General features: G+C 48.9%; 1 protein-coding gene across 1 annotated transcript in view; it reads left to right on the top strand.

The window, feature by feature from the left end:
• The first annotated feature begins 4,518 nt into the window (after window positions 1-4,518).
• STK11 (serine/threonine kinase 11) overlaps window positions 4,519-25,220 on the top strand; it is an 88,597-nt gene continuing 67,895 nt past the window's right edge. The window contains exon 1 of the mRNA XM_015407636.1: window positions 4,519-7,142. Coding sequence (XP_015263122.1) covers window positions 6,856-7,142 — 287 coding nt within the window. The 5' untranslated portion in view covers window positions 4,519-6,855. The remainder of the gene's footprint in view (window positions 7,143-25,220) is intronic.

Consider the following 25,220-nt stretch of genomic DNA (forward strand, 5'->3'; position numbering starts at 1 on the left):
TGTACATGTAAGCTCATACCTTGAATAAAACTTTGTTGGTCTTACAGGTACCACTGGATTTGCTAAACTGAACATAATTTGCTATGTTGTTGCCCACTCACCCGATTTACAGAGATCCTATTGGATCTCTTTGCAATCGGCCTTGGTTTGCAGCACCATCCTGAATGATTTGGTATCATCTCCAAACTACACTGCCCACCTTCCAATTCCGGATTTTTGGGGGATAACATTTTAAAAGCACTGGCCCAATAAATACCCATCTCTGTGGGACTCTGGCTGCTTCCTTCCATTGCAAGCAGGGCTGCCAACTCCAGGTTGGGAAATTCCTGAAGATATGGGGGGTGGATCCTGGGGAGGGCGTAGGGATGCCAGCTCTGGGTTGGGAAATATCTGGAGATTTTGGGGGTGGAACCCGGGGGGGGGGGTTTGAGGAGGGGAGGGATCTCAGCAGAGTATAATGTTGTAGAATCCACCCTCCAAAGTAGCCATTTTCTCCAGGGGAGCTGATCTCTGTCGTCTAGACATCAGTTGTCATTCTGGGAAATCTCCAGGCTCCCCCTGGAAGTTGGCTACTCCAGTTGAAATAATGACTCCTTTATTCCTGTTATCTGCTTCCTGACCTGTCCTCTTATCCCATATAAGTCAATTTTTGTGTGCATGCCTGAGTGAAAGAACAGACACTACCTTGGCTTTTAAATCAGTGGAGGATACGTTATCACAGAGCAAATTAATATGACCTAAGAGCAGGGCTTTTTTTGTAGAAAAAGCCCAGCAGGAACTCATTAGCATAATAGGCCACACCCTGACACCAAAGCTCATTAGCATATTAGGCTGCAGCCCTGTGTTGCCAGAAGTGTGGTCATCCAGCCACACCCACCTTTTGCTTCTTATTCTGTTTACCTTGTTTGTTGTCAAAACCCAGGGCCTTTTTTTGTAGCAGGGACTCCTTTGCATGTTAGGCCACACACGCCTACTGTAGCCAATCCTAATGAGTTTCTGCTGTTGGGTGTGGCCTATTATGCTAATAGGTTCCTGCTGGGCGTGGCCAACTCGGGAGCCAGCCGGAACTCCGTTCCTGTGCGTTCCTGCCCAAAAATAGCCCTGCTTAAGAGTACCAAAATACCAATAGGTCATGGAGATGGGTGGACACTCAGGTGGTGATGCTTATAAGACAATAAGTTACAAACATGGGTTTCCACCAGTGGAGGGGCTGTGGCTCAGTGGCAGAACAACTGCTTGGCAGGCAGAAGGTCTCAGGTTCAATCCCCAGCATCTCCAGTTTAAAAAGATCAGGTGATGTGAAAGACCTCAGCCTGAGACCCTGGAGAGCCGCTGTCAGCCTGAGTAAATACTTACTGTGATGGACTGAGGGTCTGATTCAGTACAAAGCAGCTTCATGTGTTCATGGTCTGGAACAGCTCCAGGCTTCTGCAGGCCTGCCCACCAGCGCATCACTGGAGAAACTACCTGTATAAACTAAGCTTTGCAAGGCAAAAATCACAGCAAGTACTCTTTGAGAATATGCAGCCTTAACTTATTTCCACAAGCCATAATCCACGCTCCCTGATCTCCTGAATTCAATGAGTCTGTCAAATACTTATGGGTCACCATTACCGGATGCTGGCACCAGTCTTGGGTCTGTCAGTGCTGCACAATGGATCCCAAACCTTCATAGGTATTTTGATGTGCATCAAATAGGAACATGCACTCTGTTGCCTGGGTGGTTTGGTTGCTTCTTCGCTGAAGGGGTTTCTTCTGTTTTGGGAGGCAGAAACAGCAGGATGTGAACTTATAAAATAAAATAGATAACCCTATGGTATTGTCTTTTGAATTTTGCATGAAAGGCCTTTCCCCTGTAGTACCTAGGATAACTGAAGTTCCTTCAAAATTTGGATGTGAATGAGTGTGACTCACAGTCCTTTGCACATTTACATGGGAACATCTCCCATAGAAATCAATGGGGCTTGTTAATTCTTATAACTCTATTTTTTTTAGTGTCTGCCCCATCCTATTAGTTGCAGCAACATAATGGGGGGAGAGAGTGCACAGCACTTTCACAAACATTGAATAATGCACTTTCAGTCCAATACAATGCACTTAGCAACAGGGTTTTACTGCGTGAAATGGCAAAATCCACTTGCAAATGATTGCGGAAGTGCATTGAAAGTGCATTATTCAGCACATATATATCTTTGTATTATTTAAAATTCTGACACTTACTTAAAGAGTTGAATGTATACATATATAATAGGGAGAGAGAAAGTAAGTGATTATATACTTGCAGATTGTAAATGAGAGATTTTGAAGACCAATAAATTTTATGGAGGAAAAAAGCTTTTGGATCGGGGCCCACTCTATCAGATGCATGGAGTGTTGACCTCAGTTGGCAGAAATATATACAGGCTTGCTACATTTTTGTAGGATTGTTTTTGACACATTGTAATTTATCTCTTTTTTTAAAAAAAGTTGATACAATGGGGGTCAGGTGTCTATTTATGAATAGCCTAATTAAAAACAGGACCATTTCTGTTGTGATGCTTTGCCTGTAGAACATTTTTTTTCAAGTGGCAGATTAAAACCTATTTGCCCACCCTGGTTTTTAGGTAGTTTTGGCGTAATCTCTACTCCTTCCTCCTGTAGCATATGACTGATACTCATGGCTGGTGTTCCTTGCTTCATTTTAGGGTTACCGTATTTTGAAAAGCAAAAAAAGAGGACGTATTTCCCGACTGACTAATCTCATTTTAAATTCCCCCGTTATTTAAGATGTGATAATTGGTACTAATTAGGAATATTCCTAATCTTCCTACCCCAAAAGAGGACATTTTCATTAGGGCTGCCATTCCCCTGACGGGGAGCAGGGGTTTGCCTGCTTTCGGCCCCCAGATTCGCCAGCCCGGATTCAGCTGGTGGGGGAACCCCACCCCCAAAGCACCTGGTTGGCAGCAATGCGCCCGGCGGGGGGGGGCGTTGCAGGGGGTGGTCAATTGTTTAAGGAACACCCCCCCGCGCGCGCCGGTGTCAAGGTAAGACCTGGCAGCCCTAATTTTCATCCATTTTTTAAAAGAGTCCGAAAGAAAATGCACACCAAAAAAGACACATCCTCTAAAAAGAGGACATGTTCTGGTGAGTGACCTTATTTATTTCTTTGCTTCACAGTTTACTTGTTTTATTTCAGTGATATAGCTTCCTTTGCTGCCTTGTGGTCACCATTTTGCAAAGAGGTTGGACACAAATCCTTGCTACAAACTGACAAATCACACATGCACCAGCATCGTAATAAATATATTGTCCTAATTGATTTTGGATTTCATATTGGTTTTCTTTTAATGTTTAAATTACAGTTCCACAGGGCCTGTAAAACGGAGCTGTTTCGTCAGGCTTTTGATTGAGTCAGTGGACGGTCAACCATTCTGGCCTCCCCCGTTTATGGGCCTGCAGACAGATAATATTATCGGGTACTGGAGCACCTATATTCACCTGATATGAGGCATGGGGTTTGATGATATTGTTTATGGTGCCATCGACTGTTTTATTGCTTTTACGGTTTTATTGTTTTACGGACTGCATGTTATAAGCTGCCCTGAGCCCACTTGTGGGATAGGGCAGGGTATAAATTGAAGTAGTAGTAGTAGTAGTAGTAGTAGTAGTAGTAGTAGTAATGTTTATGAGTCATGGTGCAAAAATACACCTTTTATATGTCATCTACATTAATAGCACTATAGGAATAAAAAGCAAATACACATAGATGCATTTTATTCTTAAATATATTCTGAAAAAATATACATTTTATAGAAATTACTATAATTTTAGGCTCATATAAATAATTATATATATATTTGGAAGAATGCCAATTTTTATATAAATAAATGTGCGTGTGTATGCATTACAATTATAATATGTATTATAATTATTACATCTATTCCATTTTTGTATTTTTGAACTTGATTTCTAATGGTTTCACAGGTTGTAATTTATTTCCCTCGTTTAAAAATAATTTAATTCTTAATAGACAATTTTTTTAAAAAAAGAGAGAGAAATAAATATACACATTTATAAAAAAAAATCTCACTGAAGTATCTCCGAGCACTGGGCCAGCGCCTCCCTTCCCTTAAACGTCACCATGGCAACACCTCCCCCCTTAATTCCCTCACCCCATGACCTCTACGCCCCACGCCTCTCCCCTCATTTAGGCCCCTCCCTTTTCCCCTCTCCCATCCAATCACCTCCCTTCATTCCAGCTCCCTCCCTATCGGCCGCTCCTCTCTCCGAGTAGTTCAGCTCGAGTTAAAATATCCTATAAGGATAACCAAAGAGACGCCTCTGGAGCCAATCGCAACCCGAGATCTCCAAGGAGGCGGAGTTAGAAGGAAAGGGAAAGGCGGCGGCGGTTGCGGGCGGGTGTGTGTGTGGAACAACAACAAGTTTCAAAAAAATACCCAAACACGACCGGGGCGCTTGTTTGCCCGTAGGATCGTGCGCATGCGCCCCGGGAGAGGGGGCGGAGCTAGCCAAGCGTCAGTGAGGGAGGGCAAAAGGGGGGGGTGGAGGTAAACAAAATGGCGGCGGCGTGTTAGCTGCGGCGGCAGGAAGGCAAGGAGAGGGCGAGGCGGCTTGACGTAGTAGCAGGAGGGAGGGCGTCCAGGCGAGCAGGCCGCCTCGGGGGACCCCCAGGATCGTCGCCCGCCTCAGCCCCCCGCCAAGCCCCGCGGGGAGGGCCCCAAGGAAGGAGCCGCCGCCGCAGCACCCTCGCCTCATCCCGGGGCTTGGGCCTCCCCGTTAAAACAGGGGGTGGGGGGAGTAATGTGTAGGTGAGGCAAGGATAAGCAGCAGGGGGGCATATTTATTTCTGAACCTGGAGAGGGGGACAGTACTTTTTAGCATGTGTTGAGGGGGAGGCATAACTTCCATTTATTAGCGCCGTTTCTGGGGGACGGACGGTTAGGTCAGAAGATTGGGGCCTCAATAGGCATTTGAAGCGGGCTGCTTCTGTGTGAGGTTCGGTGTTTAAGGGGGGGGGGTGTCTGTTGGCTGCTTGGGGTAGGACTTGGGTGGCAGAATCCAGCTAAGGGGACATTAAGGGCTCTTGTTCACTGAGCCCCCCACCTTTTGAGTGGGCATCAGAGTCAGTGGCTCAGTGAGGAGGAGAGGTCATTCCTCTGCCCTGTTTTCCTTCCTCCTGCCCCCTGTGTACTTCTGCTGTCCTTCCATTTGATCAAAAGAGCTGTCATCCTCCCCCTTCAACCACCCTCACTGTTTCAGCCCCTTCTAGTTGTTAAAGATCTCATTTCTCTTTGGTGGGGGAGAGGCTGGCACTTTCACCCTTGTTTTTGCAGGTGTGCTTGGCAAACAGGTGCCTTTTCAGTATCACTGAGATTGTCCGCACCATCCCAAATAGTAGAGAAAGGGACAGCTCCCTCCCCCGCAAATGATGCCATCGAGTGGTAAGGGCATCCCTTGTGGAACTGAAGTGTGGGAGGCTCCTGCTAGGTGGTGAGTTTGCCTCCTCCTCCTCCTCCTCCTCCTCCTCATAATATTGGGGAGAGGGAGCTCAACTCAGTCTTTTATTTTTGTGGATGCTGAGGGGGGGGGAAGCTGGTGATTCAGAAAGGGGAGGGGGCCGAGATGGAAAGAGAGCGTCAGTTCTTCTGCCCTGATTTTTCCTTCTGGTTGGGCATTGTTGCCTGTATAAGAAAGAGCCCGGTTTCTTAAATTCTTTCCTGCTCTTTTGCTAAGAAGGATTTTGCGTTGACTTTGTGTATTTTGGAACACGGTGTTGTCTTCCTCTGTTGAAGTAGTAAGGGGTTATATGCGGAGGGGTGTGTTTAGAAACGGGCTTTACTTTGATTAGCCAGGCCTATTGGGCGATACCTCTTCTAGAGATACCTGGAGTTGCTGAAAGACAAGATTTTTTTCAAGACTGGTAGTCTGAGACTCTTTCAAGGTAGTTAGGTACTTTTGGGGATTGGTGTAAGTCATTTAAGAGTGCCTTGAGAGAAGCTTGCTTGAGCCTGTCCCGATTTCTGGTGTTTGGTTGTGGGAGGCTCAAGTAGGGTTTGCATTGCCTGCCTGCCTGCCTTGATACCTGAAGCAGTGGGGTGACACATCATGTGTCAGGTAGACCCCAGGTGGTTGAAGGATGCCCCTGGAAGTGCTTACTAGACACGGCAGGCCTCGAACCTTTGTGAAAGGTGAAAGAGAAGCAGCTAAAATCAGTATTGAAAATTCCTTCAAAGAGACTTGGTTCCAGCTTCCCAACGGCTGAGAGAACTTGTGACGGAAGTCATACCTGGGTGGTTAGAGTGGCAGAGAGGGGCCTGGATCCTGCCGTTCACAGATTGGAATTGGGATCCGCTGTGACCTGCTAGTAATGGAAAGTCCCTAAAGAGATCCCAAATGTTTTTTTGATTTCAAACCTTGGAAGTCTTTTAAAGATGACTTAAGAGCTTGAGGAAGCCAAAAAGTTTGGACTTGCTAAGGAGAACTTAAGCTGGTCTGAAAGACTTGGAGCAGTGGGAGAAGACCAGGAAGTTGAAAGCAGCTTAGGTGACTCTCCTGTCTCCCCTCCCCTTTAAAAGAGGCACTGTAGGGTTGAGTGAATGGGCTTGAGTTAACGGAAACATCGGATAGGCTTTTATTTTACATTTTAAATTAAACGTTCGTACAATCTTCTGGAAAACTCCCACTTGTCTCTGCTGGTCCTTGTTCTCCTCTCATCCCCAAATAATTTGGATTAAAGGGAGCATCTTGAAAAAAACAAAATCAAAAACTGGATTTACAAGTCTTTGGTGCACACTTGTTGGAGGTGGTGATTGCGTGTGGGGGAAGCGACAGGCTTGCCTAGTTGGTTCCAGGATGGATCTGGAGGAGCCCCAGCAGTTGGGCATGTTTGAGAGTGAACTGATGTCAGTGGGGATGGACACTTTCATCCACCGCATTGACTCGACGGAAGTGATCTATCAGCCCCGCCGGAAACGAGCCAAGCTGATAGGGAAATACCTGATGGGGGACTTGCTTGGTGAAGGATCCTATGGCAAGGTCAAGGAGATGCTGGACTCTGAAACCCTCTGTAGGAGAGCAGTCAAAATCCTGAAGAAGAAGAAGCTGCGTCGGATCCCCAACGGGGAAGCAAATGTTAAAAAGTCAGTATTTGGGGGGGGGGGGCAGGACACAGAGTCCGCACAGGAAAAACAGGGCTTGGTTGGGGTCTCTTAAAAGTCTAATTGTGCCCACATTTGAGACAGCTTCTTTGCAAGCATTACATCATAAAGTTCTGCTCACTGAAGAGCCAGCCTTGGCTGTGGCCCTCTGTTTGTGGTGCTGTCCGTGCAAATTCAGGTTTGCTGTGGTAACCTTTGTTATTAGTTGTGTTTAGCTGTGAATGTCCTGGGTGACCTTGGGTATTCGGGTATCACTTCCCCAGTCTGTAAAATGGAGGAGTAATGGTGGATTGCCCCCCTGGAAACTTTTCACAACAAGAATGCAGAAAGAATTTGATTGAGGGGAATAGAACCTGTAATGCTTTCTCTTGCTTAGAAATTATACCCATTCAGGTCACCAGGGCTGCGAGATGTTGCAGGTGCCTGGTTATCCGTGTGCCACAAATATTTAATGCCGCCTTGTGGGAGTATTCTTCTGGTGTTGTGCCTGGCCATCTGTTTTTCAGCTCTGGTCTCCTCAGATCTCAGAAGCTAAGCAGGTTGGTCCTGGTTAGTACTTGGATGGGAGACCACCAAGGAAGTCCAGAGTTGCTACACAGAGGAAGGCAATGACCTGTGAAGTCTCTTGCCTTGTAAACCCTGCAGGGGTCACTAGAAGTTGGCTGCAACTTGACAGCATTTTCCTCCATCAGTTACCTTCTGTGGCATCTGCTGGGCAGGAGCAAGATTTAATAGAAATGGACTAATTGCCATGCCCTTGGCTCCAGTTCCTTTCCCAGGTCCTCTTTCTGGACCTGTCGTCCTCGTGGCTTTTGGGCTGGGAACAGCACAGAGAGAGAAAGCTTCTAACATCTGTCGGGGAGGCTCCTGAGATGACATGAGAAGACAGAAGTTGGAAGCGTTCATTCGACTGGTACAATTCAGCAATTGATTTCAGGGGGCTCTTTTTAACTGTGACTTTCAGCCAGAGCTGTCCTGGCTGATTGTATGATGAAGTGGTTGGATGTGTTGTAAAAGACATCCCTGGGCAGAGGTCAGGAGTCTTCTGGGCAGTTCTGCTCCCCCCCCCCATCAGAACACTGGATTCTTTTGGAGAGTCTGGGGCTGGAACCAGGAACCTTCTGGCCTAAGGTGAAGACTTCAGTGAGTGAGTTACTGAGGCCCTGTACCGTACGTGTGCATTCCCAGGCCTCCAGGGAATGCAGTTGTGCAACTTCGGCCTCGGTGGTTGGCAGGCAGCATGAAGCCTCTGGATGGGCCGAACCTGTTATAAATTCCAGGGGCCTGTCCCTCTGCCCTTGCCTGGTCAACAAAGCAGTGCTTCCCTCCTGTTGCCCTTCAGCTTTTCGAGCTTAAGATCTTGCTCCTGATGTAGCTCAGAACCCCAGCTCATCTGTTGACTTTGGGTGGGGGGCTGCGGTTGGGGAATGTGTGATGTAGGTCTGGGCTGGACTACCTGTGGCCCATATCAGGTCTTTCCTGTCTAGAATACATCCATTAGTCCTTTCTTAAGTGTGGGAAGCGCATTCACCATACCTGTGCCATTCTCTTTCCAGCCTAGGGAAGCATTGCAGCGTGAGCCCGGCTATCTGTGCCAAGAGAGCCAGCCCTGCAGTTTCCACAACTATTTGTCCTTGGGCTTGGAAGAACACAGAAGTATTACTCTGGAGAGGCAGAAAAAGTAGTTGGAGCTGGGGAGTCTCACGGGCTTTATGGTGGCGCTAAGATTGGTGAGGGACCAGGACAGGGAGCTGTGAGACAAGACATGCTAGAGCAGGCTGGCTTTGCACAAGATGCTTTGGCGGCTGTCATTATGTTGCTGGAGTCCATGGACTGTACTGGAACCCCCTTTTTTGTGGTTCTTGAAAGCAATTTCGGTGCCATGGTGATCCTGGTTTCCCTTAGCTCCAGGCAATGCAAGAATCCAATCTTTACCTCCTCTTAGAGTGACTTTTAACAGCTTATGATCTGGGAGAGGCTCACTGTCAGTAGAGTTTGAGAACCACGGATCTGAAGTCACTTTTGTTTGCATTTTTGAGCCAGACAGCTGCTTACGAACAGGCATCTGAAGAAGTGAGCAGTGACTCACGAAAGCGCATTTTTGTTGTTGTTCAGTCACACAATCGAGTCCGACTCTTCACGGCCCCATGGACCAGTTCACGCCAGGCCTTCCTGTCTTCTGCCGTCCTCTGAAGTTTGCTCAGTTTCATGTTCGTTGCATCTATGACACTGTCTAACCATCTCATCCTTTGCCGTCCCCGTCTTCTTTGACCTTCAATCTTTCCCAGCATCAGGGTCTTCTCCAGTGAGTGCTCCCTTCTCATTGGGCGGCCAAAGTATTTGAGCTTCAGTTTCATTATCTGGCCTTCCAGGGAACAGTCAGGGTTGATTTCTTTTAGGATTGACTGATTTGATCTTCTTGCAGTCCAAGGGACTCTCAAGAGTCTTCTCCAGCACCATAGTTCAAAAGAATCTATTCTTCGGCGCATATCCTGCCACAAATCTTGTTAGTCTTTAAGGTGCTACTGAGCTCTTGCTCTTTTCTACTGCTACAGCGGTATCTGAACAAGTGAGCAGTGACTCTCGAAAGCTCCTGCCCTGCCACAAACGTTGTTAGTCTTTAAGGCGCTGCTGGACTCTCGCCCTTTTCCACTGCTACAGGCAGACTAACACAGCTACCTGTCTTGATCTGTGAACAGAGAGTTTTCGTGAAATTAAGTGTGGTGTTTAGATGAAAGGTAACAGTTGGGTGTTTTTAATTGGTTAGAAACCAGGTGGTTAATTGACAGACCCTTAATCTGCCTGCCTAGTCTGTGTCAGCACACATCTGTAGTTCTCGTTCTATCTGGCCATAATGCTCCTGGTGCACCTCATATTTGAGGCACCCAAAAGCAGGGCTACTGTACAGACAGTTCTGGGTGGCATGGTCCTCTTCTCCTGCCTTTCACTGCATAGCCCAGGGTCCTTTTGGACTCTTCAGATTCTGGAGACCATAACCCAGGTACACTTTTTGCGGTGTGATGTTGGCAGACCCTGTCTGCCCTTGAGTTCCATCTAGTCCTGAAACTTCTGCTCAGATAGATTTATTTGAAACCTCACTCCTGAGGAGAGGCACTTCTCCGTGGGATGCTGCTGCTGCCATTATGCATCTAGCCTGTTCTCCCTTCCCTTCCCTGCTTTCTTATAGCAGTTAATGGTTTTAAAGCGTGTCTGGTAAATTTGGGTGGCTTGCTCCCATGAACTGCTTTAGACAGCAAGAGAAGCAGGATGCAAATAACTTAAAGAGATCCCCCTGGTTCTCAAATTTCCATGTGTAGCCTGCTTCCCTAAATTGGAAAAACGGAGGCTGTTTTGCGTGTCCTGAAGCTGCTGAGCCTGGTGTTTGCCACCTAATGACAGTTCGGTGCCTTTGCTGCCAAAATGCAGTGAATCTTATAGAAGCAAAACTGCTATCCCGGTAACTTTGCAAGTCGGGGGTGGTGTAGCATATTTTTGGGAAGGGAGAAGAGGGCCTTCTCCGCTGCTGAAGCTCCTTCCTAGGGGCAAAAAAGTTGGGCTGCCCCCTCCCCATTAGGATGCAACTTGAGACCATTTCTCAAGAGGGGAGGGCAGAATCACATCTTGCAGCACAAGTGCCTGGCCTCCCAAAGGGATTAGTATTGCTGATCATCATTTTGGTTGACACCATCGTTCTCTGGTTCAGGAGAAGGGGCGGTTGGTGGCTCCTGCAATGTTGTTGTGCACGGAGGGCCCTGACCTCTTCTCCCCCTCCCCTTTGTTTTCTGTATTATGGGCTATATATAAAGCAAGAGATCTTGACCTGCTTCTCTTAAGGCAAACAGAAATAAGATCCTTGGCTTCTTGTTCTTTCAGTAGTTCACAGATCTGTGGCCAAGCTCACTAGCAAGCCCCCAGTACGCTGATGTAAGAAATGTGGAAAGATATAGACTCCCCACCACCAGCACCGACTCTCAGGTTCACTCCGAAAGTAAACTTTTGGTTAATGTGTAGAGAAGTTTAGTGTGCATGATTCCTCCCCCCCCCCCCCCCCCCCCTGGAAAGATATAGACTCCCCACCACCAGCACCGACTCTCAGGTTCACTCCGAAAGTAAACTTTTGGTTAATGTGTAGAGAAGTTTAGTGTGCATGATTCCTCCCCCCCCCCCGCCCCCAGCTCCGTGCATAAACCTCTGTCCTGTTCTCCCCTACTCTAGCATAACCTGGCTGCACTGAGAGCTTCTTCCTAGAGGCAAAAAAAGTTGGGCTGCCCGCTCCCCATTAGAAAGCAACTTGAAACCATTTCTCAAAAGGAGAGGGCAGAATCACATCTTGCAGCTTGAGTGTCTGGCCTCCCAGAGGGATAAACATTGCCGATCATCCTTATGCGTGATCTTTGGTGCTGGTTGTGTTACTGGCTTCATAGCAGAAGACCGAATCCAGTCACCAAGTTTTGCGACGTGGCTGCCCTACTGAGCGGCAAATGGCAGCAGCATCTTGGCTTGCCCGTCCTACCCGTTTGCACTTCCACAGCTAGGCTGCGGCTGGCTGTGAATTTCCCGCCTGCGTCAGTTTTCAGTCCGGGCATGAGGCTCTGCCAATAAAGGCAAGCTCACTTTCCCTTTTTCTGTAATGAACCGATATCCATTGCAAGCAGTGATTTCTCCCCCTGAAAAACATCTGCTGGAGGAGTTCTCTTTATCTGTCCTTGGTAGCCTGTGTGGCTTTCCCTTTTGGAACAATCCAAATTGCCGTATGGTAGTATGGCCCCGGTCACATGGGCCAGATAACGTGGGGGGGGGGCGTGGCTATTTGCGCTGTCGCATTCTGATCTGCTATTAGGTGATCAGACATGACGGCGGCACACCAGGGCTTCCTCCATCGGTGCGCACAGCAAAGAGGACAACCCGGGGGAATAGCCACATGCCAGCGCGATCACATGAACTGCTACCGTGGGAGTCCGTATGCAGCCCATGGCAAACCATTTGCCAGTAGGTTGTTGCAGGTACCTTTTAAATGCGCATCTTCAGTGGCATGCCACGGGTTGGCCACGGGTGCGCTATGCCTCCCAGATGTTCCGGTGTGATTGCGCCCGGAAAATCCGCCCACCCGACTAGCGTGCCTTCCGCGGGGCAAATGCTCCGTGTGAACAGGGCCTTAGTGTCTCTTTTTGCTTCGGGCCAGTGAGCAAAGCCCGTGCAGTTGCCTCTGCTTTGTTTTCGCAAGCATTGAACCATGTTTCTTCCCACCTCTTCTCTCCAGGGGGCTAATTCTAGATGACAGGAAGAGGCTGCATGTTGTGATTCCCCCCCTTTGTTATCCCCCCCCCCCCACCCCAGACTTTCAGATTTTCACCTCACGCAGAGCACATGCTTCCAAATCCAAAGTGCCAGCGTCAAATTCCTAAACTTCGAGCTGGTGTTCAGTGAACGTAATTAAAGTGCTATTTTTACATTGTATACATTTTCTTTTTGCCCTGACTGGGATAGCCCAGACCAGCCTGATCTCATCAGATCTCAAAAGCTAAGCAGGGTTAGCCATGGTTGGAACTTGGATGGGAGACCACCAATGAAATCTAGGGTTGCAGTGCAGAGGCAGGCAATGGCACACCACATCTCAGGATCTCTTGCCTTGAAAACCCTATAAGGTCACCACCGTAAGTCAGCTGTGACTTGACAGCAAAAAAAAAAGAAAAAGCCCAAAATAGCAGATGTGAAAAGGTCAGATAGAAGAACACAGTTCAGTAAAGCATGCATAGTGGTCTTAACATAAGAAAAGCACTGCTGGATCAGACCAGTGGTCCATCTAGCCCAGCACCCTGTCTGTCACAGTGGACAACCAGTTACCCTGGAGAATCAGCAAATAAGGTACAGAGGCCAAGGGTTCCCAGTTTAGTGTAGTGGTTAAGTGCGCAGACTCTAATCTGGGAGAACCAGGTTTGATTTCCCACTTCTCCACTCACAGCTGCTGGATGACCTTGGGCAAGCCATAGTTCTGTCAGAGTTCTCTCAGCCCCACCTATCTCACAAGGTATCTGTTGTGGGGAGGGGAAGGGGAAAGGGAAAGAAGTTTGTAAACCACTCTGAGACTCCCGAGTGAAGGGTGGGGTATAAATTCGATCTTTTCTTCTTCTTCTTCCTTCTGATGTTGCTTTCTAGCTAGGGATCCCAGGCCGCTTTCTGGCACCCCCCGGGAGATTTGGGGACCGGACAAGGAGTGGACAACTATGCAACATGTTGACAGGACATCCGGGTGTCAGCTGACACTCGAAACCCTATGGATTACCATTGAGTTTTCAGAGTGTTGGCTGAGGTGCTTATGCCACATCTGGGTTTTCACCGGGACGTGACATCGCCATATTGCGCAATGTCATTTCCACCCCCCACTGTTTCTCCAGTCAGCCCAGAAGTCAAGGCAGGAAGGGAGGGCCCAGCTGCTGGGAGAATGCCCACCGAAAACACACCCATGGCATGCCAGCGTTTACTGTTGTTATTTATTTATTTATTCAATTTATATCCCACCCTCCCTGCACAGGCAGGCTCAGGGCAGCTTACAGAACACATACACACACACACATATACAACAAGATATGATTAAAACACAAAATTTAAATCAAGAGGATAACCAGAGGTCGTTTCGGGGGGGATCGCGGGGGATCGCAGTTCCCCTGGGTGAGGTACGGGGGGCGGGGCACATGACGAAGCCCTGCCCCCTGCTTCCAGCCGCCCTGCTTCCAGCCCTCATTCAGCCAGGAGGAGGCAGGAGAAGAGGGAGGGTAAGTTGCTTCCTCCCCGCCTCTCCCCACCCCTGCCTGCCTGGAGCCAGGGAGGGCCTTGGCGGGGCTTCCTCGCACTCCTGCCGGCCTTGCAGGTCCACCACCGGCCCCCTGATGTCAGGGGGTGTGGCATATGCTAATGAGTTATGCGAATGAGTTCCCCTAGCTCTTTTTCTACGAAACAACCCCTGAGGATAACTGTTTTAGGATATGGAGATACCTTTTAGTCACAATGACTAGTAGCCACTGATGTATCTCTCCTCCAAGAGTCTGTATAAACCTCTTTAATCATCTGTGCTCTGGATATGTGGCATCTACATCCTTCCTAGAGACCATTGTCTGAAAAAACTTAATTACAGCTCTTGACTGGCCTTTTAGCTGTTTAACCTATCCATTTTTTTTACTGTGGGGAAATAACAGCAGCAGAAATTCTTTCCTCTTCACATAGGTGCTGCTGATGATGATGGTAGAGAGGTTTCTGGTACAGTCCTATGGAGTGCTCTTCCAGTCAAAGCCCACTGACTAGAATAACTGCATAGGACTGGACGTAAAGGGTTTTTAAGCCAGAGTAGCTGTTAATGTGTAAGGTGGCTTTCCCTTTTCTCCTTTAGAGGAAGCCAATGGGAACCATGGCCTCAGGTAGTGCAGTTTTAATAGAACAAAATGTTAATAGGGTTTCACTTGATTAAATATTACTGGCTGGTCCCCAGGCGACTCAAACTGTACTTACCACTTTGACATGGCACTTCCCCGGCTTGCGTTAGGAGGGGGAAGGAAGAAAGGAAAACACTTGTTTGGAAGCCTGAACTTTCTGTTCAAAGCACACAGCAGATGGTCGCGGAAGGGGCATCTTTCACGCTTGCTTTTGTATAAGAGCTGGGTGGATTCCGTGGCAGCCTTGGGATTGCCTTCAGGCCCTGAATTAAAGGGTTGTATGTGCAAGAGAGGGAGAGGTGACCTCAGTCCACTTGGGAGGCAGTCTGCTTTCTCAGATGAAGGGTCAGATCACAGGCTCTTCATGTCCTTCCAGATACTAACCAGAGAGCCAAGGTTAGGGCATCAGGCTAGGACCAGGGTTCAGATCCTCTTGTTGCCATGAGGTTCACCAGGTGTCATTTGGCCAGTCGCTGTCTTTTAGCATAAGCCCACCTTACAGGGCTGTTGTGAGGATAAACTAGGAAGGGGAGAGCCATGGACACACTGCCCTGAGCAACAATACAAGAACTTGTGGGCACTCAATGAAATTGGTGAGCGGTCGGGTTAGAACAGATAAAAGTAACTTCGCAGGGCTCTTTTTGTAGCAGAAACTCCTTTGCATATTAGGCCACACACCCCCAATGTAGCCAATCCTCCAAGAGCTTACAGAGCTCTTCTTACAGGAGCTACTGTAAGCTCTTGGAGGATTGGCTACATTAGGGGTGTGTCGCTTAATATGCAAATGAGTACCTGCTACAAAAAGAGCCCTGCCGGAAGTCCTCCTTCACCCAAAGAGTGATGAACACATGGAATTCACTGCCACGGGAGGTGGTAGTGGCTACAAGCATGGATGGCTTCAAGAGGGAATTAGATAAACATATGGCGCAGAGGTCCATCAGTGGCAATTAGCCACAAGGTATAGATAGGAACTCTGGGGCAAGTGATGCTCTGTATTCTTGGTGCTTGGGGGAGGGTAAGAGTGGGAGGGCTCCTAGTGTCCTGGCCCCACAGCTGGACCTCCTGATGGCCCCTGGTATTTTTGGCCACTGTGTGACAGAGTGTTGGACTGGATGAGCCGTTGGCCTGATCCAACATTGGCTTCTCTTACGTTCCTACATTCTTATTTTGGAGGGAAGGGCAAGATTTAACTGTAGTGGCTAGTCTTAGCAGTTGCGTGGCTGAACAGACAGGGGACTGGGCTTTACTAAGAGTTCAGAAGCAACTGTTTTCTCCAGAGACAACTCGTGTTATGCAGACCGGGATGTGTGTCCCAGGCCTCAGGTCAGGTAGCCAAGGCACCACAGCCCCTTCCCCCAGAGCAAACAGAACAAAACTGACTCCTGTGATCCCCCCCCCCTCTGCTCCAGGTTAGGCTTCATGCGAGTCTACAAAGGAACTGTAGAGGAGGGCCAAAGATCCCCCATCTCACACCTTTGCTGTCAAAACCCAGTGTGTAGTGGGGTGCAGGGCAGAAGCTTTGACCCCGGTGGACCAAAGCCTTTCAGGGTTTTATATGTTTAAAGCAGCACCTTCAAATTATTCCTAGAAGGGGGGGGGGAGGTATCACAGCTTTATGCTTCACTGTTCCAATTATGGCCTGAACTGACGACATTGTCTGGTACCTCAGCTAAGGCTGAAGGAGGCTGTTGTACTTTTTACCCACACCTGTTCCTTAACCTGCTATATGTTATTTTATAATAAAAACCAAAAAGGGACTCAGTACTTTGGGTCCTCATTAGTATTCTGAATCCCATTAACAGATTCTCTGCCTTTTCTGGTGGACTCAGCTCAGGTTGGGGAGCCATGTTTGTCTGTCCGTAGGGGTGGAAAAGAGCAAGGCTCCAGGAGTGCCTTAAAGACGAACAAAATTTGTGGCAGGGCAGGAGCTTCTGTGAGTCACTGCTCATTTCTTCAGATACGATCAGTGACTCATGAAAGCTCATCCCCCGACACAAACGTTCGTCTTTAAGGTGCTCCTGGACTCCTGCTGTTTTCTACTGGTTGGCAAGCCACGCTGGCTGGATACGTTCGATGGCTTCCAAGCCTGACTGGCCTCCCCAAAAGGGACGTGGGCCATTGTGGGTTGTAGAATTATGAAGAGGAGGCAGCTGCTGATGGTTGCTGTTGGCCCAGGTGGAAAGAAAATTGGCTAGTTTGGTGAAGAGTTCTCTCTTCCCAAGAGCATTCCTTACCCTGGATACTTGTGCACAACTGTCCGTCTTTGAAGCTTGGCTGCAAACTGTTGTCCCCGTTGAATAAACTGTCGACCCTTCTTCTGCTTTGGCACGTTATTGCTCAAGAATACAAAATTCTACAATTGGGACAGAAAAGTTTGCAATTGTAAAGCACCTGTTTTGTGTGTGTGTGTGTGTGGGGTGCTTCTAGTGGCATTCTGCCAGGCAGCTTTCATCCTAAGTTGAATATTAACTCCCCCCCCCTCCTTCCCTGCTAGTCCCCCAAAACTTCCAATGCCGTGATTTCGTTCAGGTGTTATGATAAAACTGTAGTCTGGTCAAACCCCGGTTGTGACGTCTGAATGAAGGCTGTCCAACAGACCAAAGTTTGATGTTTGGCATCAGACTGGGACTTTGAGCTAGGGGCTGTAGCTGGTTTGTTCATCTTGCTGTGTGATGGCATCTGAATTCATAACCACCATCGCCTCCTGGTGACTCCTTGGCCACAAAAATGGATGGCCTTCCCGCTGGGAGGCAGAGAGGAGGCAAGGAGGGAACGAACCCGCCTGGGTTGGTGCATGACCCAGTATTTAGAATGTTGTGCTCTGTTCTGGGAGACTCAGGTTCTAATCCACTGCTGGGTGAACTTGGGTTGGCTGCCCACTTCCAGCCTAGCCTGCCTCGCAGGGGTGTTGTGAGGATAAAATGGAGGAGCGGAGAATGATGTAAGCCACTTTGGGTCCCCATTGGGGGGAAAGGTGAGGTATGAATGAAGTAAAGAAATTATTAGTTCCTTCCAGTAGACGAGCCAGAGCCTGTTGCGCATTTTATTGTGATGTCCAAATGCAACCTGAGATTGGGAGCACCAACCCCAGTTGATGACCCTTGTAGTAATTAATTCTTGGGTTTGGCCCATTGGTGCTGATGAATTGCAGGCTGATACTTGATAATAAATGGAATGCATAATTTTTCCAGTAAAGAAAGTAGTGAGGGGGGTTTGTAGGAAGTGGTCCGTTCCCCCCACACACACACACACAGTTGGAATTGGCACAGCCCAGTCACCCTTTTAGTCTAAAGCAAGGTTCAGATGCTCCCTCTAAGCCGTGGGGTCTTGTGAGCAAAAATTCTATGTTGTGAGCTACTGGCATTAAAATTGTGAGCGAGCGATTTGGCTACTGCATAAATTAGCTTGCTCTGGAGTCATCCCTCCTGAGCTAAGACAAAATGTGTGAGCTGGAGGCTAAAAAACTGTGAGCGAGCTCACACTAACTCAGTTTAGAGGGAGCACTACGCAAAGCTAGAGCCCTTCTTGCTGTATCTGAATACTACTGAATGTAGCCACTTCTGCTAGAGAAGAGTAGTTCCGCCCCCCCCCCCGCCTCCTGTTAGCATGCTATCATTTTTTTTTGTTTTTTGCACTGGATGAATTGAATTTGGGCCTGCATATGTGCCTGATATTAAGGGGACTGCCAGGAATTCTGGTATGGTGGCTTTTTTCTTGCAGCAAGTAGGACTGTCTAATGCTAAAACAGTGAAGCGTGGGCATTTGTAAAGGTGATCAGGAAAGCTGTTATGCAATCAGTCCTTTTTGTGACTCCCCTGGTGTTGCCGGGCCTGCTGGTCAGAGAGGGCCGGCCACAGTAAAACGCGTCCCGGAGTTAATGAGGAAGTGCTGCACGTTCTTCAGATTTCCTCCCATTTCTGCTTTTTCTCGGGAGTGGAATGGGGAAAGAAATTTCCCCATGGCTTCAAAGCTTCTGGGACTTCTGCACCTCTAGTGCATTGTCCAAGTGCCCAATTAGCTGCCAGTCTGGCAGCCAAAGTTCTTTAATTGGCCCTGCAAATCTGACACACCCTCTTAACTGTTCATTGTATCCTGGTTCCTCCCTGCTTCCTTATTATGAGTATCAAATGTTGGCGGTCTTGATGGGCACCAGTCAAATGGGCGACTTTTCAATATGGAATCTCCTGGTTGCAGGATTTTTTTGTGCAATATTTCGACTTTATTTGTCTGAGGCCCGATGGGCTCAAGCTTGTGGTTTTTGTTCTTTATAGCTGTCTTGTTTTAATTGTAGGTGCCTCTTCTGGAGAGGTGGAGAGGGAATGTATGGGAGCCTTAGTTGCTGTGTCTGACAGCCTTGACTGCTACTGGGATTCAGGAGTCCTGGGTTCAGATGTCTGCCCAGTGGGTGACCTTGGGCATCTGGGTTGTTAAGGTAATGCAGATGAGGAGAGGACTTGGTATGCCTGCCACTTGGAGCTTCTCAGAGAAAGGGCAGGGTGACAATACAGTAGGTCTTAAAATTAGAGCCAGTATGGTACAGGCCTGTAGCATTTAAATTTTTGAGGGGGGCAGTTAAATTGCAGTTAATTAAATTAATCTGAATGCCTGTCTTTAAAGGGGGAAGGCTCCGAGCCTGTTTCTAGCCCTTCTTTTCAAGGGACAGGACAGCGAGCGCATCAGTTCCTAGGAAAAGACAGCTCGGAGGGCATTTAATTGCCTTTGCATGTTTCCCAAAGGCTCATGGGAAATCTTGTGAAAGACTCACCAGCCCTAGGAGGTGGTCTACAGCAGGACTGGGCTAGCAGAAAGGGGAATTGTTGGACATGTATTGAAGGTAACACTCTTGAGTGCCTTTCTAAGCTTTCTTGCCCTGTGGAAGGGAATCCAAAAGGCATTTAAATGCCATCTGTATTGTCTTTTCCAGGGTGCCATGATGCCTGTCCCCCAAATTCCACAGTGGCAGGGAGAGGGAAGCCTGAGGGCAAGGTGTGGCGTTCGCACTGTGGCTGCTGCAGGGAGGTTTCTCCTCATAAGGTTTCTGGCATGGCTATTTGTGGAGAGGAGGAGGAGAAGAGGAGATTGGATTTATACCCCACCCTTCCCTCAGAGTCTCAGAGCGGCTTACAATCTCCTTTCCCTTCCTCTCCCCACAACAGGCACCCTGTGAGGTAGGTGGGGCTGAGAGAGCTCTTTTGCTGACTGCCCTTGAGAGAACAGCTCTGACAGAACTATGGCTTGCCCAAGGTCATCCAGCAGCTGCAAGTGGAGGAGTGGGGAATCAGACCCGGCTCTCCCAGATTAGAGTCCACGCACTTAACCACGACACCAAACTGGCTCTCCAAAATGCCCCCTGTAGCTACGGGCCTGGTATGGTAAAGTGCCCTGTCCTGGATGGACCAGGCCAGTCCAATCTCATCAGACCTCAGAAGCTGAGTAAGGTCGGCCCTGGTTAGTGCTTGGATGGCAGACCACGATGGAAGTCCAGGGTTACTGCACAGAGGCAGGTAGTGGCAAACCACCTCTGAATGTCTCTTGCCTTGAAAAACCCTATGGTGTCAAGTCGGGTGCAGCCTGAGGGCATTTCCCGCCACCGCCACGTCCCAGTGGTTAGAGCGTCAGCCATCTAATCCCTGCTCTGCCCCAAAGCTCGCTTGGGCCAGTCATTCTCCCTGTGCCTAGCCTACCCCACAGGATTGTTGTGAAGATCAAAAAGTTAGGCATACTGCCCCGAGCTGTTCAGAGAGGGTAGGATGAAAAAGTATTATAAATCTGTCACTTTTTAGCAAGTCTTTCACATCATTCCCCCTACCTATTATCCACTTCATTTTTTTTTCAGTATCCTTGTCACAAGCTGAAAGGGCCAGCTGAATAGATGGTGATTTGTTCCCATCTCTGGTTTTCCAGAGCAGGCATGGGAGTGCGAGAGGGGCGCAAGGTTGGCGGTTCTTTCTGATTGTTCCGTCGTCTGTCAAAATTCACGTTTGGGGCTGAGGAGGCAGCCCTTCCTGTGGCTTTTGGTGAGGGGAAAGCATTTCAGTGGCATATTCTGCAGTCTCCTTTGGGTGCCTTAGATCACTGCAGAAGCAAACTTGTATTTTAACCATCAGCAATGGGATGCCTCTAAATGTTCTTTGGAGCTACAGAGGACTGAAGGTCAGTTCATTCTGCCATTGCTGGTCATGTCAGTCTTTCTCTGCCAGCTTTGTCTCCTTAGTTCGCTGTTGGCAGTAATTGAAATCTCTGCACGCTGAAGCATAAAAAGAGGTCAGCTTCTTCTGCGGAAGGTAGTTGGACAACTTCCTTGCCAGGAGCAGGGCGCCTCCTAAGGCGAGATGTCCAGCGGGCTCTCCTTTTTCTTTTTATTCAAATGGGGGTTAGTGAGGTTTTAAACAAAAAGGTTCCAGGGGCTCATTCCTTGCAGTCGTAAAGTGGTTCTAGAGTTTCCTGCTTCCCAGCTGGTAGCTCCGCATAAGCCAGGTTGCTGGCAGATCCCAAGTGTCCCTTTCAGTTCTGAGACCAGGAGCTGTCCAACTTCATCCAGTGAAGGGTTGGGGTGTGCGTGTGTTTAAGGCTCTTGCTTTGGCAGTCTCTGGAAAGTCGGGGAGCCCTCTGCCTCTCCAGAGCCCTTTGCAGGGAATGTCCTTGGCTAATTGCAGCCCTCCACGCTTGCTGCCTTTGGAGGCTGGGCAATAAAACACTTGGCGGGCCGGGTATAGGGGAACGCCTTGTCATTGTGTCAGCTCAGCTTTTGCAAGGCTTTGCTTCCCTTTTCCACCATGACGACTACCTAGCTTTAAGTGGAGTGGCATCTTTTTACCCCCCCCCCCTTCCTGAGGAAGCTGAGGTTGGGGGATGCACAGGTATGTCGCTTTGATTCTACTAAGGGGAAAAGTGGGTTTGAACCGCAGGCTCATCTCTTCTGCTGGCAAGGGCAGGACTAGAATTCGTATCCTGTCTCTCCCCCCCCCCAAGCCTTCCTTGGGTATCTGAAGCAGCCCTCTAACCAAGTCCACCAAAGTTAGCAGCCTGCCTCTTCTGCCCTCCCCTGTCATTTGGAAAAAGAACCCACTTCTGTAAAGGTTTCCTGCTTCCTGGGCTCTTAGCTTTTGTTGCTCATGATGGGATACAATGCATTTGTTTTAACTTGTAAATCAGGCAAGGCTGTTGAGTTCCTTTACAAGGCTAGAGCTGTTTGTTTCTCCTTCCACATGGGTCAGTTTGGCTTGCCTCTTAATCCTTGCCACTTGCTCCCCGTAGTGAGAAGTCCAAGCCAAATGGCAGTTTCCGTATCCATTCCCCACCCTGGGTTGCCAAAGGCCCGAGAACACTTTGCATCCGTTGCAGAGTCTAAAAAGTGATTCACTGCTCAGTTGGCACCCTCTCTGCAGATTCGCTGGCTCATCGTCCCTCGTGCGGCCACTATTCTAACCTCTTCTGTTTTAGCACAATGCACTTGGATGCTGTCAGTGCTGCCGGCACATCCAGCTCTGCTGTTGAGGCACATTTGATCCTATGAAATGGCATAAAGGAAGGGAGGGCGATGTCCTCTGGGCCCTCTGACTTTGGTGGCCCTGCATTTCCAGTGAAGATGGTAGGACGAGTCTCTTTTTTGCCTGAGTAGCTGGCGTCCTTTTACTGGCATTTGCTGAGAGGGGACAGCCATGTTTTTGGCATTCCTTAGCTAGGTATTCTGCAGATTTCCTGATTTCCAGGGATGAAGCAGACCACAGAGGGCAGGTGTACCAAGCTATGGTTTGTGGTTGCCTCCCTGCAAACTGTTCAGGGTGTCTTCTCTTTTTCTCCTTTGCCTGCCCCTGTAAAGAGGTCGAGCCAACCTTACAGCTTAAAGCGATACCCAAGATGATAGGAGGAAGGTGGGGGTTATGTTTCACATCTTGTCTTGCTTGTTCCAGATTATGAGTCGGGTCCCTGAGATGGTTAGTGTGGTCTGTGTGCAGATATCCAAACCGCTAGAGAATCTCTTGCTTTAGGATCATGATGTCCACTGTATGGGAGCTGGCATTACCCTTTTAGGAGTTCTGTGGCACATGGCGTCTTCCCCCAGCCCCAAAGTGACATGAGTGCATGAAGAAAGAGATGCTCATAGGATAGCAGCAGCCCTCTGAGTCATGGGGTGCTTGTTGCTACCTCCTTGGTAGTTTATCAGTCAAGGAATCTCCCCTGAAGCCTAGAAGTAGAGCCTGCATCATGTGAACTGGAGAGTACAACTTGAAACTTCACTCTCCACCCCAGCCCCCATGCCACGTATCAGTAACCGGTGCAAATATGGAGAGCATGTAGGGTGGTGTGAAGGTGTTCTGCATTGTAGGGGTCTGGCGGAATGGCTGGTTCTTCCCCACGCTGCAGAGGGTTGGCCTGTCTGGGATTGTTTCCAGCATCGGCTCAAGGACGCGTGTCCAAACTCTTCCACAATATCACAGGATGGGGATTTTGCTGGTGTCTGTGAGGCTTGCTGAAGTTTTTGCCGCCTGCCGTAGGCTTCAGAAGTCATTCCGCACCAGGCGCCCTCAGTCTGTGGCTCGGGAAGAGTGCCCAGGGGTGTGAAGTCGTGTCCTGAGAAGGCTGCAAGCGGCCCAGAGTACAGGGTGTCCCCTTGAGCAGCATGGCTCTCTCGCTCTGGCAGCGCTTTTGCTTTCTCTTTTCCTGTCCCCCTCTGACATGCCAGCGGAGTCCTCCGCTCCGTTGTACTCCTCGCCTAGCTGAAATAGCGCTGAGCTGTCCTTCCTGTTGTTGAGCTTGCAGTACAATATGGGGAGGGGTGCGTGTGTGTAGTAAGAGAGATTGCCAAGAACTGGTGCCTTGAGTGTCAGCAATCTGGTAGATGATGCCTTTAGGAACTGAGGGCCCCAGGAACAGGGTTCTGGCCTGAGCTTCGAGCCTGCTGAAATCTTTGCGCTCTGCATTAGCAAACTGCTTCACGCTACCAGCCACCCTGTCCATTGCCACAATTCCGAGAGGGGTGTGTGGCTGTTGCTCCGTTTGAATAAGGCTTTGAGGCCCAGTTCTCCCATGTGCGTGAGAAGTAAGGAGGAATGATGGCATCTGGGGCCAGCAACGTCATGCTTACACAAATGGAGGTAGTCAGTCAGCAGCTCGAAGGCCTTGTCACAGATCAGTCCCTCCGAGAGGGGCAACCAGTTCCCCCGCCCAACTCCAGGCCAAGAGAGACCCCAGCTTTGTGTGTGAGAACAAAGGGCCGATCGCACTTGGATCCCGTCCAAAGGAATTCAGGGTTGAGTCCTAGGGGGCTTTCATTTTATCCCGGCAAGCCGTCCTGTGCGGTCGGTCCGCCTGAGACATTTGTGACTTACCAAAGGCCATTCTCTGGCATTTGCAAATAAGGGGTGGGTGGGGGGTGGGTGAACCCTTTGCTTCTCCAAATCAAGCTTTGTGCAGTTTGTGTGCGCGCGCGCGTGCGCACAAGTGCACGTGTCTGGAAGTCATGGTGACACACCATGTGGGGTTTGGACGTTTCACAGAGGTGGCTTGATTGCCTGCTTCTGCGTCCCAGCTCTGGTATTCCTTGGAGGTCTCCCTTCCAATTACTTGCCAGAGCCGGCCCTGCTTCGCTTCTGAGATCTGACGAGATCAGGCTTGCCCGGGCTATCCACGTCAGGGCAAGTTATGTGCAGTTCTGTTAGATGAGAAGAAATGAGCCTGCAAATCACAAGGCGACAAATTGTAGGGTGCAGGGGGGGGGCTGTCCTTTAGCTGGGCTTGGGACCTGGAAGAGGCTGCCGTTCCAGGCACTTCGATGCCTCCTGAGAGCCAGTTTGGTGTAGTGGTTAAGTGTGCGGACTCTAATCTGGGAGAACCGGGTTTGATTCCTCACTCCTCCACTTGCACCTGCTGATGTGACTGTGGGTCAGTCACAAGCTCTGGCACAGCTGTCCTTGAAAAAGAGCAGTTTGTGTCAGAGTTCTCTCAGCCCCACCCACCTCACAGGGTGCCTGTTGTGGGGAGGGGAAGGGAAAGGAGTTTGTAAGCCGCTCTGAGACTCCAAGTGAAGGGTGGGGTATAAATCCAATCTCCTCCTCCTCCTCCTGTTGGCCATAGGTAGAAGAAGGCCGAAATGAAAGAGGGAGTCCGTCCAAGCTTTTTACCAGTGGGCAGCAGTAAGACCATAGAGAGCAGCGGGGAGCTCGATATTTAGTTGAGCAACAAATAACCATGAGGTCTGTTTGTGTCTAAGTGCTGGAAATGACACTTCCTCCAGGAACGAAGTTTCCAAGGGTGTAGCCACATTGGTCTGCAGTTAGAACAAAGTGTGAGTCCAGTGGCACCTTTAAGGCAGACAAAGTTTTATTTAAGGTATGAGCTTTCACGTGCACCACAGTTCCTCAGATACATTGAAATGGAAGATAACACCTTGTGTATATAGACGCAGGGTGAACAGCAAAGTAGCACACAACATAATGAAGATGTTTTAACAGATGCAAAGACCAAACAAGAATAACAAGCTAAGTTTATATGGTCACCGTTTGTTTGGATTTAATTAGGCAGGGGGGGGGCACATAAATATGTCAAAATAGGAGACTGATGTGTAAATGTATCCTCCTTAATTGTGGGATGCTAACTTAGATCAGTTAACTGAGACCCTGCAGCAATGTTC

The sequence above is a fragment of the Gekko japonicus genome, unplaced genomic scaffold (genome assembly GCF_001447785.1).
Source record: "Gekko japonicus isolate JY-2015 unplaced genomic scaffold, Gekko_japonicus_V1.1 scaffold1442, whole genome shotgun sequence".
Taxonomy (NCBI): domain Eukaryota; kingdom Metazoa; phylum Chordata; class Lepidosauria; order Squamata; family Gekkonidae; genus Gekko; species Gekko japonicus.